Genomic DNA, 21,308 nt, shown 5'->3' on the forward strand with positions numbered 1-21,308 from the left:
ATGATATTTTGTGTAAGGAGTAATTACGGTCGAAAAAGAAAGGTAAACCTTCGGTCAAAGTGCAATAAAATCAACTTTTGAATAATTTCGGAATTACCCCAAGATAGTTCGTAATATTCCCAATGCCAAAAAAAAATGACTCAATATTTCAAATTCTCAATTTAAAGAAACCAACTATATATTCAAGAATCTAATATATATTTATCATACATCTTTTCTTTAAGTACACAGAGGTAAAACAATAATGGCAGTAAATATAAAACACTTTGAATAATTTACCGAAATATATAACCTCTAGTCATCTCATAGAAATTTCTGTCGGAATTACCCCAATGCACCTTATAACAAATTTTATTTTGAAAATTGATATTATGATACTCGTACATTGTAATCAAATATTACCTATATCAAATTGAACCGAATTCGTGTAACAGTGATAATTATATACCAATGCATACAAAATTTAATGTAGTCTTGCATTTTAATAAAGAATACGAACCTACTACACTAATTGACTCTGAAAACTTCACATTACTACATGACACGATACTAATATCTATTGAGATTGTTAGGGGTTTTTTTTAAACAATCATAAATACTCTAACCAAATATAGTTGACAACTAGAGGAAGTCATATGAACATGTTATATAACAATTGAGATTAGAGTAGTAATCCATGATAATCTATAAAATGTGTTTACCACTTGAAATTCACCACATAATACAAATTGGGCACCAACGCGGATGCTCTTTACACGCCCCTACTTAAAAAGCGACTGCCGGTCCGCAAGGGAGATGTCTCACAAAATGAGTAAAGCCAGCAGAACATCTCCCTTAAACTGTGGTAAAGCGTTTTGAAGACGATAATAATAGTGAAATGGAATCCGGTGTCCAAGCTGATCTGATGACCATGCTTGCAAGTGCGGCGAATACCTGTATTCATACAAGGAATATCAACTAAAATGCATTTTCAACCAGATCCTACTAACTGGCGAAAATTCTGTTGTCCTTGATAACTTTTGGAATGACACCCTTAACTGGCTTAATTGATATAGGTACGAGTTGAATATATTATAATATATTTTATAACATAAAAAGAAAATGGAAAATATATTAGATACAAAACCATGCATAATGCAAAGCGGTAACGTGTCAGCTTGTAGTGCCGGGTTCGAAATCCTGGGTTTGTAAAATTCACATGTTGTTTTTCAATATATGTTTGAACCTAGAATATTGACCTAATAGTTTAGTTGATCAAATGATCAATAGCCATTTCCCGTAAAAACAATAGTCTGTTAGTACAACATCCAGTCTACGGAGGCCCATATATTATGATCCTCTTAGAGCGCCATGCAGAATCATTGACGTTAAGCAGCCATTCTAAGAAGAAAAACACGTGACATGTTCTTTCTCTCTTCCACTTCTAATAAAAAATATATGACGTATATGTTTTACTCACTAAACTTAGGTCTTTGAAACCGGCCCTTTAAAGTTAGGCGCGTATCTTAGGGACTTACGCGCCTAAGTATGGTTCTGCATCGCGCTCTTGGTGCTCGTCCGTAGTCATTTGGCGGGCGCGGCGCGGCGGCGTCTTGCGAAGCTCAAACGTATAACCGTGTGTATTATGCCCCAAAAAACACACTGTCTACGAACAGTTTACACACGGTTATACGTTTGAGTTTCGCAAGACGCCGCCGCGCCGCCCCCGCGCGACCACTACGTTCTTGCACTTAAGATCGAACACGGAGATGTAAGTAAGTGTAAGTAATTCAATAGATACTTACTGTAATAATAATGTGATGTGGTCTAAAAAATAGACCACACATTATTTAGTTATGCCCTTGGTTATAGTAAGTAGAAATAAGTCGATGAATACAATTTATATATTAAACACTTCTAGCAGTAAATAATTAAAATCGATTCCGAAAACGAATCTTAGATTTTTTCATTTCTTATCGGAATCAAAAAAAATCCATCAATCATTTTTATGGCCATTTTAGAGCTCTCCTTGTAAACGTAATGTCTTACAAATACTCCAATCTCTCTGCATTTAATTGCACATTATGCTTAGAGAATAAAATACTGACAAAGCGTAGGCATAAATTAATTTTGAAATTATGGCTACCCCAAGCCCAGACGTGGCCAGGTGACGCACCTCTTCGGAAATTAAGGCGCCTGAGGCCACGCATCTGTTTTTTAATCTTCGGTCTGCATACAAAATCTATTATAACAGACTCTGAACAGATATTTTCAATATTGGTTCGTGCTAATTATACAGTCAATTATCATTTATCAATATCGAAAAAACATTGCTGGAAGACATCGTCATTATTGTTTGTTTTAAGCAACGGTTCATAATGACGTAGTGTATATATTTTGAGAGAATTTATATATCGGTAAGTATATTCTTTTTAGTTAATTTTATGGCATAGTTTCGCTCATTTATATGGCAGCAGGTAGTCAGTGCCAAATAAAACATCAGATTTAAAAGGCGCCTCGAAACTCATAATATACAAAAATATTAAAAAATATTTCTCACAAGTTTTGTATAAAATATTAGGCACGCAAAGCACAAAAAAATCCTACATAAGGGTCTATAACATAACTACTCAAACAGATACGTACACAAAGAAAAGTAAACCACTAATATTATCATGTCAGCATCTATCATCACTGTCATCTTCGATAATAATTTGAGAGACATTGTTTATTTAGAAAAAAAGAATATTATGGCATTACAGCGATTAGCCAATATGCCATAATACATAATAAATACAAATTATGAAAATGACTTAATTACTAATAACCAATATCACAAGAAAGTAGACGAGAAAGAATTTTCTTATGTAAATATTTAGGTAAAATTATAAAAGCAACTATAAATTTTACCTATAGGTATAACACGTCCACAAATATTATATAGTTAAAAACAACCTTTATGGTGCCATCAAATAGGTTAATCGCACGATACACAGCATCATGAAACATCACATACATCCTGTGACGGAGTATAATGAAAACCGCATAGTTACGAGTTATGAAAATTAATATTTTCCAGTATAGACGGATTGTAAATGAACCCACAATGAAGTAAAAATAAATACTTTAAAAGACCAATCACTCGTCAGGTGGGCAGGGATTCAATTAGTGGCATAGCCAGAATAAAACGAATTCTTTTATTATCATTATTATAAGGAAATAATCCGTACATTGTTATATTTACTTTGCAAGTTGGTAGATGGAGTTTTTGGTTTATATTTTTATTGCTTGTATTGAGGGGGCCAAAATCAGTCAATGGCTCGGGCCTCCGTGTCATTAAACTAGCCACTGCATATGCTGAATATTTGTTTTTATCGCAAAAAACTAAGAAATTTAAAAAGTCTTCAATCCCACTACTAACTAACAAGAAAAGCCAGGTACTCATTAACGATCCGTAAGTGTGGGTGTTGCAGATACAGTAACTAGTATGGACGCCAAATAATTAATTCGCAAGCGTAATAAATAATTAGTTCGCATCTAGAGTTGGTTATAGTTATGACTCGCTTATGAGTACCCGGCTTAACAATGATATTTACAATTCTAATTTAATACTTACGTTAATGTCCAGTATAATCTGCAGATGAATATAATTACTAGCAGTGGCAATATTCCTTTAATCTCAGAATGTTCTCACATCATTCGAAAATTTCAAAAATCAAAGCAGATATAGTAAATAAACAGATGTAGTGTTTGTTTAAATGCTATAAAACAGTTAGCCATAGAATTTAATCTAATTCAAGAGTCACAATAATCACAATCGTTGAGAACATTGGAACACGTCATCGTGGTATTTTTTGATAACGGTCGATTTGTCAAACTACTATGCCAGCAATGCAATCGACATACTTACTAAAATTAGCAGGTCCTATCTTTAATATTATGCAAAAAAAAATATTTCAATTCAACTGTGTTAAGTAGTAAGATACCATATTTTTAATACTCAATAATACTTCTCATACAAGATAAATTTCACTGGTGGATCTAAAATCCATGCAATTAATGCATGCATGTAAATTTATCAGAATAAATATTTAATATTTTTTTTTTCATTTAAGATTTCGCTAATTCTCATTTTTATTCTGATTTATGAATGATGAATGATTTTACAATTAATTACATAATATTATGAATGACTACAATTAAATTAATTAATAGTTTTAAATCATTTTCCTATTTAAAAATACCAGAAAACTACTTAATTTAACGTTTTTTTTTTCTTCACAGATATTTTCTATACAACCTGCCAACCTTGAATGTCATTGAAAGAATTGTCATTTTTTTTCTGTTTTACTAGGTGGAAACCCATCGAAGTATGTACGAAAAAATATTTGAATTTTTGTTAATTATCAGTAACTTTATGCTGGTATCTATGATAATTTAGGAATATACCTTATGTAAAATAACAGAAGAATATCTATAGTTTCCCTATAAAGTTGATGCTTCCCTAAAACAATAAATAATTAATGAAGTCACCAATATGGCCGGAATATTTACTAAAATCTTACAATAAATCTATTTTATGTTTTACAAAAAGTTCCCCATTATTTTAAGAAACTACCACAATATAATATGCACGTATAATTTAATTAATATCTATTTTGCCAGTGCGTAATTCGAATGACAGTAACCCTTATTTTCGTTTGTTTCGTTTATCTGTCATAGACTTTAAATATTAAAAATAGTGTTTTTACTGTACCTGCAGAAGATCTGTGTGCATTTCAGATTAAGATTATAATTATTATAAGATGTTAGTTATCCGCTTTACTTTACAAAAAGTAATGTTGAAACTCTCTGTGTTTCGGCATGTTACATTTTTATAGATGTATGTATGAAGAAATATTTTGATTAGGCCGCCGTTCGTTACATTTTATTTGTATCGTAAAAAAATATTGATTGACACACTGATTCTTACTTGACACGTTAAAAGCGCTCTATTGAGCTACTGACGCGACCTCAAAGAAGTTTGATTTGATAATTGTTTGACTATTAACCATGCTTTTGTGAATGCTTCTAATACTTTGGCAATCCATACGCCAAAATATTTTTTCTTCTACAGAAAAAAATATTAAATTACCTTCTTGTCTTTTATGGTAACAGAATAACATCGATTTTCTTATTTCGATTAGTATCTAATTAAATCTCAGCCCATATTATATTGACTAGTGTCAAGATTGTGATAAAATATCAATCAGATTAATTTCAAATTTCTCTAATCCAGTGATGAGCAACCCGCAGCATTCCAAAGTTTTTTTTTCGTTATAATGTGTGGAAGAATTAATATTTAATATTTTGTAATATAATCGGTTTGGATAAATATGTAAAAAATATATATGCGGCCCTCCAAAAGTTTGCGGTATAAAATATCACCTTTATGAAAAGAAAGATTCCTCACCACTGCTCTAATCTATTTTAATTATTTATTACCTACTTACACTATCTTTTTGCTGCTTACCCTTGTAAGTTTTAAATGAATAGCTAATAACACATGTTTTTTTTAATAAAACAACTTTTTATGTATATATTAATTTATTTCAGAATTTCAAGTGATTTGTGTTTTGCATGGTAAAATGTTTTAAGATTTTTTTTTATGATATGACAATCTTATATTTATATATAATTACATGTAGATATTACATAATATTAGCTGTTTGCAGTACAGAGGAAAAACATTTTTCTTAACATACTAGATTGTGAAGTGGTTCTTAATGTATAAAATCGATCCTTAATGTAGTAAATATAATTAGTAATGATATGATATTTTTAAGTGACATTTTAAATTTGTTTCATTTTAGGAATTTTATTAACATAATAAAAGAATTATTAGTAAATAACAACACTACCTATTAATATACATTATATTTGAAGTACGTTTCAAAGGGGAAAACGTAGACCAGTTTAAATGATTAATTGAATTACAAATAAGTAGGCACCTAATTAGCAATGATTGTATTATTGAAAAATATTAAGCTGTCCAAGTGTTTTTAACTAAAAGTATTCTTTAAAAATAATTGTTGTCTAGAAGAGAAAATACCTACCCATTCTTCAAAGACGTGTGTTTTGAGGCTTAGAATAGAGTGCAAGCATTTTAACTCTCATTTTACAATTTTCAAACTAATTGAAATGTACATATATATTACATATAATTGTTTAAAGATTACTGGAAGATGTTACCAATAAATTATACAACAATGTAAATACTATGAAGAAAACTCAGATTACAGGTTGATCATTTCGTTTTTGTCTTATTTTCGTGAGTTTAATAATGAATTATAATATGCTTAATAGATAAGTATAATATTTTGTTATTGAAATTTTGCTTCGTGTTTGAGATAGATTCTGTTGCTTTATAATAATAATGTTAGGTTTTTAATGTGGAATACTTGGATTGTTAAGTGTTGATTGAATTATGCTAGGATATCTAATAAAGTGCGATTTGTGAATAAAACCTACAAGACATGGCATCTATCTAAACATTTTTTGTGTTTCGAGCAATCTCAGTTATATGTTTATAATTAGATACAACAATATTTTTTAATTAAAAATAATCCAATAAACACCACTTGAAAATAGGAATAGCATAAAACCAGCCTTGTTTAATTAAGTTACCAAAAAATAAATAATAATTAACAAATTCTCTGATTTTTTTACATTCGTAAATAAATGCTGAATGCCACTTTTGTCAAGTATTTTAGTTTACAATGTGAATAAATGATCGAATTAAGACAAATAATTTAAAAAAATAATTTAACTTTGGTTATAATTGACTATCACACGAAGGTTAACATCCATCTTATGGGAGTTTGTTTAGAGTCGATAAAGAGATTATTCAAATTTGTCATTTAACATACTTATAAACTAGTTTACAGAAACGCAATGTCTAGTACAACGACAACTAACACGGTGTCAAATGTTATATACTTATTGCTATAATGTAAATTTAACTTACGCTAATTCGTACTATACAAATCAAAATTTAATTATGTTTGTGCTACAATAGCTGAAATATAAATTGAAAATTTGCTACATTTGAACGAAAAATTTAGGAACTTCTTTACTTAACAATTAAAATTACATTTTGTTTTATAATATACATAGCTTGAAAAAAGATCAGCATTGCTGTTTTTACAGATTTTTTTACAATTCGAAATAAACTCACTCATGGTTTTCTAATGTTCGGCAATGTTCCCGAATTCCTTAAGACACTTCTTTCGTAGGCTTCCTGGAAGAGCCCTCTACGCTAAGTTGAGACCTCTATAGCCGCTTCATTATTATTGAGCATTTCTTCCTTCTCCTGTTTTATTTTGATACTTTCATAACGGTTAAGAGAGAGACCGCTATTTCTCCCTAGCAAGTCTGGATTAAGGTCTTCGCTGGCGTAGCTTTCCGAATCTTCGTCGTGATCTTTCTGAGACAAATCAGCCGTTTGGTGAGGAGTATACATATGGAGAGGGATTGTAGATGATAAGTACGGGTCTTGTCCACCATATGTCACTTTACCCATGAACGATCTGATTTCATCAAAATACGCGTCTTCTCTTTCGGTTTCGTTGGAACTACCTGGCGAATCGGCAATTGGTCCAACTCCAGATTCATCGGCTTCGTGTTTTTTCAAGTGACGGTCCAAATTTGTTTGCTGTCCAAAACATCTATCACACAATGTACATTTAAACGGTTTCTCTTTATTATGAATATTCCTTACATGACGCTGTAAGTTACTGGAGATGGAAAATGACCTCTCACAGTATTTGCACTTATAAGGCTGTTCACCCGTGTGTGTACGTAGATGTCTTGTCAAGTTAGCACTTCGTGGGAAAACCTTTCCGCAAAACTTACAAGCATATCTATCTTTCAATTTACCGCCATGGTTTGCACCCATTAAAACATCTTGAAATTTATTTGCAGCAAAATGAGGCAATGGTGAGCGAATCAAGTCATAGTTACTCCTGTTTGCTCCATTTGCGCCTAAGAGAGGGCCTAAAAAAGGAAACGTTCTAGGTGGTCCAAAAGGTGAAGGCGGTGGGCCGAGTAGACGATCACCATGTCCAGCATATCCTGAGAACCCACCCGGCCGATACATAGCTTGTAAGAACATGGGATGTATAGGTCGAGGATAAACCATGGGAGGATGAGCTGAAATCTTCTCTAAGATTGATGTTTTTGGTGAAGCTGGTTGCTTTACTTCCTCAACATCGATATCCGTAGTTTCATTTTCTGGGCTTTCAGAGTTTTCCATTTCATCTTTTCCGTTTTTTGGTAAATCAGGTGTTTCACAATATCTGACCCTTTTCTCAATAAAATCATCATCGTCATATTTCTCAGAAGATACACTTCTTGATCTTTTTCGGTTCACAGTCAAATCTAAAGGTTGTTCTCCATTTGATTCATTCTTTTTCGTTGACTGTGCTTTATTATTTACTTGTTCTACGTCTTTATTTTTCAGTACTGGAAGTATTTTTGTATTCTTAGACAAATCCTTTGGTACAGATAATAATTCATTTTCAATGTTTGTCGAAGAAATTTCAGTGGGTACCGTTCTGTATTCCGGTGCTTGAGACTGCAAATTTAAAGCATCCCGAGGGTTGTTAAAAATACTTGCAGAAGAACTACGACCTGGCGGACGTGCTGGAGAGGGTCGAAGTTGTGAGCTTGCTTCTTCTGCTGTAGGAGGAGAAACCTTTGCCATGAGACTATGCTGCCTTGGAGGAGTATAACGATCTCTAGCATGGACCAATTTGTCAAGGTGACTTTTCATAGTACGCTCTTTTAGGTCATTCGCTTGCAAAAAACTTTCAACACTAGCCTCGGATGCTCTCTTCTGACTGTCAACTGACTCTGACCTTTCATTATGTCCACCATTGTTGTGATTCGATTCAATATCTAGAGGGCTTCTTGTATTGTGTGGGTTAAATAACAAATGGTTAGCCAAAAATCCAGGAGGTGCAGAGGGGTGGAAGAGTCCCGGATAAGGGCCGAAGTTTGGTGGAAAAGGAAACGGAAGACCACCCGGTGGTCTATACATGGCAAACGGATTTTGCCCTGACGGGTTATTAACAGGCATTGTGGGCATCTGCTGTAGCTGCGGAAGTGTTGGCAACTGGTGCGCTGAACTGGAATGATTTGGAACTGGGCTTGGTCCAGTTGAATCACAGAACCGTTTGTGCTTTGATAATGAAGTGACGGTTGAGAACAGCTGGGCGCATTTGACGCACTTTATTTGCATGCGGCAATCAGCATGCATACGTTTGTGACGACACAGGTTCGAGAACTGCGTATAAGCCTGAAACATAAAACATAAAACAAATTAATACATTTTTAGATAATTATCTATTTATATTTTTTTATATTAAAATTATTTAAAATAATAAACATAACGTAAATTATAATTTCACTACATTAGTTGGACAAACAAAAAAATTTGGCTTAATATACTAAGTGTCAAAGTTTGTGATCGACTAAATTGTTTATTTTTATATATTATTTAAATAAAAAATGTGTTTAATTTTACTGTTTAAAAAAAAATAATTATGAAAAGGCGACAATTTTCATAAATGGCACAGCAGGACCCTCACTTGACCAATAACTTGTATTGACTGTACTTCAATAGTGATTTTGTGAACTGTTAGTAACAATTCAAAAAATAAATTTATTTTTGCCTAGTTCTCTGTTACTTTTCCTATTATTCGATGATACCATATCGTACTTTGTGAATAAAAATACAGAGTGTGCCTGTTTAATAGTGATTCCAATATACATACAAAAGAATGTTTTTTTTACTATTTACCTTGAAACAGACTTCGCATTGAAACGGCTTGACGCTGGAGTGGATGTGAGTATGCTGCTTCAAGCCGCTAGAAGTCGCAAAGGTCTTTCCACATTCTGGGCATGCATGAGATCTGGCCCCGACGTGGTGGGTGCGAATATGGCGCTGAAGATTGGATGGATCAGTAAACACCTGGAAATAAATTTAATATGGATATATAAAAAAAAAATGTCTCTTTTACGCTATTCTTAGAAATCATTAGGACGATAAAATACCATTGTGACGTGTAACACGGTATCGGCGGTGATGTTTTTAAACTTCAAGGCAGACTCTAAAGTCGGCGCCCACACCACGTCAAGTTGCCGAAAACACGCAGCATCATGCAGCAAACTGCGGTAATTTGCGGAGAATTTTGTTGGAGTGTCTGTTACAACCAACCGCGTGTATCTGGTAACTAAATGTGGTGGCATGTGTACCGATTCTTAGTATGACGAAGTTTCTACATATAAATCTCCTGTGACATGATACTATTTAGAAGATTCCTATATAATTCAAAAAACCAATGATCATTTTTAACAGATCATCCAGATCCGGCTCATGGATAAACTATAGTTTTATACGGATAGTCTTAGTTCGCTAATGTTTTTTTTAAATTTTCGTTATACTATTAGAATAATTTCGGATGTTACCACCATTTTACTGAATTTTTGCTTACGTACAGAGGATAGCTTGGTATCGAGAGACATACCAACCGCAAAATAGTATAGATATGGATCAGAAAAATATTGCTGTTGCCAGAGTGTAATTCTCATACAATTAACATTTTCTGAACATATTATAGTTATATTATTGACTAGTCAATATCGATCACGTTTTGCGACTGGTGTCGTGACCCTTTTCAAGACCCTCTACAACAAAAATGCAATAAATAAAGAATCCTGGTGTACGTAATTACTTTATTCTTCAATTGATGCTACATATGATAAAATTACATCAAGCAGTATTATGTTATTGTTTCTTAGTGTTACACATTACCAATAAAATTTATTGAATCAGTATTGCGTAATGAAACAATGATATGAATAAACATAATCGATTTTATATTATTAGACATGCCAATCATGGCATCAATTGTATATAAGGAATATATTATAAAATCTTAGCATAAGTGCACATACCTACCAAGAGTGGAGCAAACATATCCCAGAGGTGAGACATGATTGGTGAGAAATATTACGTAAATAAGTTCATTCATAATAATATAATTTCAGTGAGCCAGATGAAATAAAAACATATCGATAAAAAATAGTGAATCGGTATTTTTACAGTTGACGGGGCAAAAAGGCAGTATTTGTATATTTATAAAATACGTAGTACACAAATTCAAACTTATATCATAATTATTACTCGTAATAATGTATTATGTAAGTATATTAAAATTAAAAAATGACATTTCCTAACTAAAAATTGTCACATTATTTGGAAATGCAGAGTTTTAGTTTGTACCTACGTAATAGTAAATAGATTTGAATTTGAAAATAGACAAGAGAGAAAACCAATTCACATTTTTCATTTAATAGTTTGTAATAGCTGCTGCATAAATTATGTTTAATTCTCTAATAACCAAAAGTCAGTCTCATTAGGAATGTAATATGTAAGTATATAAAAGTCATTATAATCTTATTCTCGATGGATTATAAAGTCCGATTACGTGTCATTAGACATCGAAATGTATTTTTATTAAAATAAATGAGTTATATTATCTTTATTATTAAAAATAATAATATATAATGATAATAACCTTAGAACAATTTTCACAGGGGTAGCGCCTGAGGTCAGGGTGGGTTGAAGTGCGATGCCTCAGCAGTCCAGGACGAGAGCAGAAAGCGCGGGGACAGGACTCGCACCTGTGGGCGCCGGCTGGGTAACGATGAGCGGTCACCAGGTGATCATCCAATCTGGAAATAACATAGTAACACCATAAGTTATTATTTTTACAACATTCATTCTGTGTCACTCCAGTTTTGATAAAAACGTGTCAGAGTGAGGTATAAATACCATATAAAGAAGATTTAAAATAGTCAACATAAGAGTAAAACATTTATAACACCCTTAACATATTATGTCAATCAAAAATGTATTTTATAAACCAGATACTCTTTTTCAGAATTTTCCAAATTAATCAATGTTTCGGATTCATTCAGGTAGGTTATACACAGTGCTAATAAATTATTTGATATAAATGAATCCACAAATTAATAATACAATTTATAATTCACAGTAGAAATATTGTTTACATTGAATGATACCAATAAAATATAGGTAAATATGACATCATTATAAACATCTTTTCAAACATTTTTTTTTTATCAAACTCGATTGAAAAGTTTCATCACAAAAATGCCCTTCAAACATTGGCGTACCTTACAACTAAGATAATCATTGAACTACCAGTCAATAAAATTATTCTGTATATTATGAACAAGTATTTCCTTTCTGATTGACGTCCACCGCGGTGCACATGGTAAAAAGCTTACTTCTTGTTCCCTGGGGTGGCTGGTTCAAATGCTAATTCCAATACACAGATATTAATTTCAATCTACTGGAGTTTTGCTTCGTTTAAATATTTTTTCACTGGCTCTATCTATGATACAATGAGGATTTTGGCCAACTCACAGAGATTAAACAGGTTTTTTTAACGAGAAATGCATATTAGCTACTTCTTTGGCCTGTTATGTCCATGCTCCGGATTTAAACACAGATCAAAAAACAACATGCGAATCTAGAATCCAGACCCAGAATTCAAATCCGAACCACGTCACAATAAATCATGAAAATTACGTTGATTTTACTTAGCGTAAGGCCGCAGTGGCAGCTTTTTATGGGATGGGGCGTGAGGCGTGCATGATAAATAAGTGCATCCAATATGCACGCTGTGCGCTCCGTCATTTTACATAAAAATCATTCAAGAATATAAATATATACATAATTTCAGCAATACAATGAACGAAGGAATACGTAAATAGTATATTAATTGTTGAAAGTAAATTTATTGTAGTTAAGTATTTAGTGCTTTATTTAATTATGAACCGCTATAAAAATATTTTATCGATATACTATTTCCTAATCAGACACTCTGCTTTGGGAAAGTAATTCCTACAAGTACCTACACATTATGACACATGACAATAATCAGTTATGAACAGATATTCACAGTTGGGGTTGTAGCAACGGGACAGATGTGAAAGTGAATTGCGGAAGGCAAATTTAAACCACGTAAGTAAAAAGACGAAATATTACATACATATTTTTTTACAAAGGTAAATTAAGTATAAACAGTTTATTTTAATTTCAAAAAATGCATAATTTATCGTAAATATTAACTACCGTAACATGTGTTATATTAATTATCGAAGATTCAAAATTGAATTCAAATAGGTGTATACAATACATATTGGTTTGTAGAGAACATAAGAATCGCGGGTAAAAATACTTCACTGATGGATAAAAAATTAACAGTTCAATAGAATTAATGTGTGATAATTCTACAATTTTAAAAAGGCTATTTTGCAATCATTGTTCTAAAAAATAAGTACTAACCGGAAAATTTATTTTAATTTGTTCAAAAAACATATATTTTTTATGTATTGAAGTTGGAATTGTATGTACGCCACTGTGGATAAAATTGTAAGTAAACTATCAATAACTCGACACTGTCATTCGATATTCAAATTAGACAGATTTGAAGCACTAATATATTTTCACGTCAAATTAAATACATTAATATTGAGAAAACCTCTGCCGCCTCTTTGATAAAAACGCTACAAAAAATCAACACCGTTTCGAAATAATACGCACATATTTATAAACACTTAGATATTACCTATATAAATTAACTCAAAGACAAGGTCAATATTATATTTACGACGGCATGCTCTCGATTTTAATGTTATGCGCGTAGGTACTAAAGTTTTCCAAAAAAACTATAAATTAAATTGTCAATACCTAGTTGCCAAAAAATGGCATTAAATCAGTGTAAGTCTCTACGGGTAATATTACAATTTTATATTTTGACATTTTTAGATTGATGTCCTAATGTCGGTTAATTATTCGATCTCTTGAATTGATTACGGACAACAAAATTACCAATAATAACAAATCATGATACAAAAATTCTTTGATAGGTACCTACCTAGTTACTTTTAATTGAAGAAAAATCAGCATAATAAAAATAAATACCAACGAACGAAGACTATTTTTTTATTTATCTTTCCAAAATTATGTTTAAACAAAGCAGTGTTACAGGCGAACACATTCGAGTTTTTTATGATAATTATTATGGAAATTAGTAATAATTACTAATAAATATTTCGCCTAGAAAATATTGCTAACAATAAAAAATATTTTTACCAAAATCTCTTGGATCATAAATCAGACCAAATCATAAGCTACCCAACCCCTTCCCCGCCCCACCCCTGTGCATCTAACCCCTCATTTTCCTACTACAACTACATAATATAGGTATTTTTGTAAATATTTGAATAATTTGATTTATCTCAATAACAGGATCGTCGTGTGATTATTATTGCTCTGGTGTGATGACTACTTAAATTGAAAGTTTTAGTCTTATTCAAAAAAGGTTTTTTTGATTAAATAAATTGTCATATTGGTGGTATACCTATATAATATAGAACATTGTGAGTTTGAACAAATAAGGCTGTACCTATATTAAAAATGAAAAGGAATATAGTAAAAATATTTTGACAAAATTGTCACATTTGAAGTTTAAACAGCTGAACGGAGAATATTTTTCTTTACTCTTTAAACACTTCGAAAAAACAGAAATGGTAACGGAATACTTTGCTTATTTTGTAAGGTAGGTAAATAATACATCATTAAAAAATGAAAACACAATAATTATTTTTGCAGTATAACCCATCAAAATATAAAGAATGAAGTTCTCAATGACTTCGATGATTTTGGGTCCTTGAATTGCAAATGTTCTTGACACCAGGTACTATATTAGAAAGTTGAATTCTTATATATGGTGTGACGAAGAGCCTGGTACTCTTCTAATAAATTCGCGGAACACCTATTCATGTTCCACGAAACATAGGTTGGGAAATCCTGCTAGAGGGTACATAGTTACATTTTTTTAGTTTCGTGAAATTTTTATAGTACTATGTATGTAAATAATCATACATATAAAATTGTCTCGCCTTGAAACGTATTGAACATAAAATATAGTTACTGCACCAATACCATATTTGAACAGCAAGAAAAACTTCAATAAAGTCGCGTTGATTGTTGAAGTAAACACTATAAATTTTCCAAAAACAAAAAAAGCGTTCGACACAATGAATAAATGGTTTATTCGTCCACATTTTAATAGCGCTTTATAACTCAGCAAAGAACTGCTTTAGATAAATCAACAGATTCAGCCATAAATAAAGCAATACGGAAGCGAATCCAGTTACAAACCACTTTGGCTATCTTTTATTCGACTCTGTGGGTTAACCGAATTAATATTCCGAATTATCTCATACATACATAGACGAGCCTTGCATTTTGTGGCGTAATTTATTCAACGGCAAATATTTTTTTCAAAACAATTTTTACTTCGTGTAGGTAATTTTAAAACATTGCAGCCCAAACAAGTTTTGAAATTTAATGAAGGTTGATTCCTACAAATAATTTTGCAAGAAAATATAAATTATATATTATGCACAAGTAAATCAAACGAAACGGATGAGCTCTACTCAGGTGGGGTGTGTGACACAGCCAGGTGCTCACACGAGGGCAGGAACAAAAAAACACAAAATAATCTTCTTCAATCTAGTATAGAGCCGTATTTTCATTCGTTTTTCTCATAAAATGAACTGATTATGCCTGAAATGTCGCCTGCGGCGCAATTTGGTGCAATGTTGATTAACGATTAAAGAATAAACTAACGCAATGTCACATCAACTCGTAGGTATAGGCACAGACCAGCTGTTCATTTATAGACTCTGTGGAGTGTCTGGATATGATGAATGTACCCGGAATGCACACCTGGGCACAGCTAATAAACATAGAATTCCAAAGAATCGAGGTGTCGGGGAATGGTTAAAATAGTTTACATACTGAGGGATAAACCTATCACCTTCACATTGTTTGTAGGTATGTTTTAAATTTTGATATTATGTATTTTATTTATTTGGATATCCATATATCTATACTAATAATAAAATTGGAATATCTGTGTGTCGGTCCGTTCGTTCGGTTAATGAAAAACCTCTGGAACATTATTGATTAAACAGGGACAGCTTGTAAACTACATTATTGTCAAGTAGACTTAGAGATACTTATTGATATTGTTAATGGCAATTAAGAATGCAATAACTGTATTCAACCAAACAGCTTCGGATATTGATATATTCCACTTGCGTGAGTTGAGTTCAGGATGACACTGTTTCATATATTTTTTCTTAGCTCATTCGGTATAGGTACCTCCGTTTACTATTCCAATTACTATGATTTTCTTCTGCTTCTTACTTCTGCTCTTGAGACATTTTTGCCTGCTATCACGAGGGACGGTTTCCTATCCTGGCGTCCTACAGAATTAAAATTTATATGCGCCTGTCAATTACTTACGTCTCATGCCGTGAACGTTCTGAAGTGTATATACTCAGTGTTTTTTTATTAAATAAATAAATATAGTAACGAGAAATTAAACAAAGATGAGTAGAACCTATATACTTAGTTCTTCATATATCAATTGACTCGATGATGATGCTAAATATTTTCAATGGGTTGGGCATAATAGAAAAATAATTAAAGTTTTCATATTTTCCCACTACATTATTATGTACATGGCTTTCGACGCCGAGTAAACTGATATGAAAATTATGCTCCAGATTTATTGGTATGCAATAGTTTTTCGATCGAGGATCAATCATTCTTATCGACTTTCTTCTTGATGATAATATATTACATTAAAGCAAATACATCAATCGGAAATCAACACAGCAACTTTACTTTATGAATATTTATGAATGAAAATGAAACTCCAATAATAATAATAATTTCATGATTACTATTATTGATATAGGTAGTCTTAAACTGGCTTAATTAAATTGATTCTGGCTTTTAATTACGTACTATTATTTTGTTAACAGATGAATCAATCAATGTTTAATGTTTTGTACCGTTAAAAAGCATGTTATGATAATACTTGAATTAAAACAACAATGTATGAATGTTGTATTGAATAGTGATGGTGTAAAATTAATGATTTTAGAATAGTCATGTGTAACAGGTTATAAAAATATATTTGCATTAAAACATTTTCAATCTTAGTGATTAGTGACTGCATATATTGCTACTGCGAGCGGAGCATTTACTCTCACAGTATTAGAGGTGACTCATTAGACTTTTGGATTAATTTTAATCCATTCAATAATATAGTAGAAAAGAGGGAACAAAAAGGATAACATATAAAAGCTCACAAACAACGCATTGTTTGAAATGATAACTAGTAACTCTAACTGTTAAGAAAATATGCTTACAAAAATGATCATGAAAACCCACTGCTTGAAAAAAACAAATAGCTACTTAAGTTAGGTACCTACTAGGTATACTTAAGTGATGGAATTACTAAACTTTCCTATTTTTACAATAAAAATATCCTATTTTTTCAATTCAATGATAATATTACCACAGTTCACAGAAAACTACTATAAATTAATAGTAATCGTTGAATGAATTCAGTTTATTGTGATTTGGATTATTTTTATTTTTATATAATTAAAATCAAAACTGTTTCTTCGTCGAAGCTTCAGTGAGAAACTTTTGAATAATCCATAGTTTTCGATTTTTCTATAAAATAATAATGTATGTACGTGTGTATTTAAAAACTTTTTTATTTATACATTCTTCGTCTTCCATATTATTCGAGTTGTGTTAATAAATTTAATATTATTTTTTCTTCTTTTTGTTTTAGATGCGTCCTTTTAAACGTAAATTTCATTTTATTTCATGTTTCGTAATTCCGTCATATTACGGCATGTCTTTAATAATATTATAACACTCCATCTTAAATTAGAAGTAGAAGCAATAATAAGAAGAGTTTTAATAATTAATAAATATACAGTAGGTATATCAGCATGCATTCAATAAAAATAAACAGTCAACATGGCATACCTACTAGGCAATATTAATGATCAAGATACCCAAATGACACAGTTGTTTTTAATGTGCCCAGTGTAATTGGCCCAGTCCCATATTATTCTCGTAAGCAAATGTGATTATTTACTTTTACTGTCTACCTAACTATAATGAATCATCCATGTATAAATTTACGCACAAAGAAATAGGATTGTATACAATTTTTATTGGCGATCGTGATAATGTAGTATGTACCTATGAACAATGTAATACAATACAGCAATTTTGTTAAATACTTAATATTCGATTTTTCCAGAGAAGGCGTGATTGTACTTTTTGGATGGATTCATTTTAATTTGCGAAAGTTGCCCTTAAGCAGCCCTACTAAACTCAAAAAGTGACGAGGAGCGAATGTCCAAAAAATTGACAGAGACCCGTTTTTAAGGCTGTAATTACATATTTTACGTTTCTTGAGCTGGATCAATCTTTCTTTGTGCGTGGAAACTTTTTCTTGTACAACATCAAAAAACCATCGCGCGGCACCGCTTCTCGTGCGTTTACACAAATTCTTGAACTGATTTATTGAAGTCTCCCATAAGAATTCCATTTAAATTGCCAAAAATGTTATTACATGTAAAATCTCTCAAGAGAAACTTTCAAACAGACCAATTGAAAAACAAAAGGAATGAATATGCACTATATAACTGATTTCTCTTGGATTCTGATAGGTAATAAAAAAACTTATAGGGTAGGTACATCGTGTAATAATAATATAATTTCTTTATCTCTCTTCTATCAAACACTTCGTCCTAAAATTTAAATGCAACACTCATATTATATTAAAAGGTTACTATTTTTACATAATTTGGAACACATTAAGGACATAGAGTATTAGAAAGAATATTTTTGTAACAATATTTTTAACGAGTAATTTACATATATAACAACATTTTTGATCAATAAGGAATGTTTAATATTAAAATTATAGTAATCATTTTTTTTAATGTTTGGTTAGTATTTTTAGCAAATGTATATCAGTTAATTATGCCTATAAAATTTATTTAAAGTATTATAGAAATTATATTTTTTCTAATATTTATTTATGCATCTGTTAGTAGTCATCTGCTCTCATTTCCATTTTTGTCTATCCTCAGTACCTACTCCTCGATAACTTACACATTCACAACACCCTCAACCATACGGTTTCCCTTCAAAAACTATCCGGGTTGGTCGATGGAAGTCCATTCACTCAACATGATCGGCTCGGCCCATCTTAAATAGGAAATTTTGATACTTTGATTAAATTTCGAGAAGATAATCGATTTTCTATAGTGAATATTAATACAACTTCATTAAAGCAGATCTATTTATTATACTTGTTAATTTGATTCTCTTTAATAACTCGCATCTGCCTTAGTATAAGTTTTATTTTATTATCAATTACATGTACAGGAAGTCAGTTCTCAAAGTTTATTTTCATATGTTTATCGATTTTCATCCTTAAACACTTATATGTAAAAGTCGATAATCAACTAATTAGAATATTATTTTAAAATTTACGTCCGAAAAAGTCAACTAATTTAAGGTTAAGAAATTATCTATAACCGTATTTGTTTTAAGGCTGTGCATGTATGTTGACAGTGATGTATTGGGCAGGTTAATTATTTACATCGATTAACGTCTTCTGTTTTCATTTCGCGTTTTTAATTAGTAACTTTATCCGTCGGGAGCATTAATCAAAAGAAACAACTAATGGCCTGTTTAAATTCCGATATTTCAAACAAGCGATGACAATTTGTTTTGCGGAATCGTGTATGTAAAAATTCTTCTATCTGGACTACAACATTGATTGGAAAAAATCTAAATAATCCGTGGCGTATTACTTCTTCGTCGGCTTGTTCAATCAAAGTTTACATAGGTAGGTGCACTATTATTACGGCTTTTTTTTAGAATAGATTTGTTTTTATATTAATTATTTACATTAATAATATACTTTGATCAAACAATTTAATTACAAGTTTCAGATAGAAATATTTATAAAGTCTCACGGGTAAATTTAAAAGATATATTTAAAAAAAAAAACTACTGTGAACGGCATAAACATTCAATTTGCTACAAACATTCAACGCGTTTGGTACATAATTATTACATATTAAAAAATAAAAAAACTTTAATCTTACATGAATAAATTAATTAATAAATGGAGTATTTATCCTCAATTTTCAATCAAAAATTAATTTCGGCAGAAATAGACTTATAATACAATAATATGAAGAAATGTTATAAATAGTAATTATAATTCATTCATAGTAAAGAGAAGCCTTCATCCGCTGATCGAATAACAGCTGTTCTCAAAATTCTTAAAAGCAAATAGGAATACGAATATAAAAACATACATACCTACTCTAGCTTAACAATTTCATAAAATGCTTTACATGCAACACGCAGTTATATCGAAATGACAAATTGAAAATAAGAGTCACACGTATGTTACGAGAGAAACCGCAGTAAAGTAAAGGAAGGATAAAACCAGATAGGTCTGTAAGAATTAATTTCATAATTGAATTTATTTTTTAGTTTGTATAATAATATTCTTTATTACGATATTTCCAGTGCCTGAAGAACACACAATCTAACCATCGCAGACGAGGTATCTTGACTGCTTTCCCCTCTCCAATATATTGATGAGGAACCTCTTGGACTGAAGCATGTCGTCACCTTACTATTAAAACCTCGTAAGTATGTGTGAAAAGAATGTTGAGGGGAAGGAAAAAACGTAATAAAACAATATTTTAAACACCTCTCTAATCGATGAATCTGCTAATACTGGTGGTGAAATACGAGGTTTTAATTCCATGTTTGAAACCACAAAACTTACATGTTTTTTTAAATTTGTCGATAGATGGACAGCATACTAGTCTAGAGAACCGAGGTTTTGATGATGTAAAATGTTTTTTTGTTTTTTTATATCACTTTATAATACATATTCTTCTTTTTGTGCCGACCGCTATCGAAGATCGGCTACTACTATTCGGAATGGTTCGATGGACCTCTACTCGTACCAATAACGACGGTTCTGAACAGAGCGTTGGAGCGGAGCTCGGAGCAGGAAAACGGAGCACTGGAGCAATGGGATTTTACCCGAAGCAGGAGCAGAGCCGGAGCACCGAAAATTTGTTGTGCTCCACTGCTCCGGAACCTCCTAAAATCCAATGAAAATAGTATATTTTGACACTTTGCAACACTGGAAGTATTTGAAATATGGCAACACTGCCCAGTGATAAATAACCTCACTATTTTGACTGAAGAGGCAAATAATGAGAAACGATTTGCTGTCGGAAATTTTGTTTAATAGAATTAATAA

The 21,308-nt window shown here is 31.5% G+C and overlaps 1 protein-coding gene across 1 annotated transcript in view; it reads right to left on the reverse strand.

Annotated features, from left to right (window-relative positions):
* Nucleotides 1–7,142: 7,142 nt before the first annotated feature.
* LOC147068037 (transcription factor hamlet-like) overlaps nucleotides 7,143–21,308 on the reverse strand; it is a 121,651-nt gene continuing 107,485 nt past the window's right edge. The window contains exons 6-8 of the mRNA XM_085952048.1: nucleotides 11,601–11,757; nucleotides 9,821–9,991; nucleotides 7,143–9,316 (exon numbers count right to left, since the gene is read on the reverse strand). Of these exons, the coding sequence (XP_085808174.1) occupies nucleotides 7,277–9,316; nucleotides 9,821–9,991; nucleotides 11,601–11,757 (2,368 nt within the window). The 3' untranslated portion in view covers nucleotides 7,143–7,276. The remainder of the gene's footprint in view (nucleotides 9,317–9,820; nucleotides 9,992–11,600; nucleotides 11,758–21,308) is intronic.

This window comes from Rhyacophila brunnea, unplaced genomic scaffold, assembly GCF_057557595.1.
Source record: "Rhyacophila brunnea isolate RB1 unplaced genomic scaffold, BYU_Rbru_1.0 scaffold_3, whole genome shotgun sequence".
In the NCBI taxonomy this organism is placed as follows: Eukaryota; Metazoa; Arthropoda; class Insecta; order Trichoptera; family Rhyacophilidae; genus Rhyacophila; species Rhyacophila brunnea.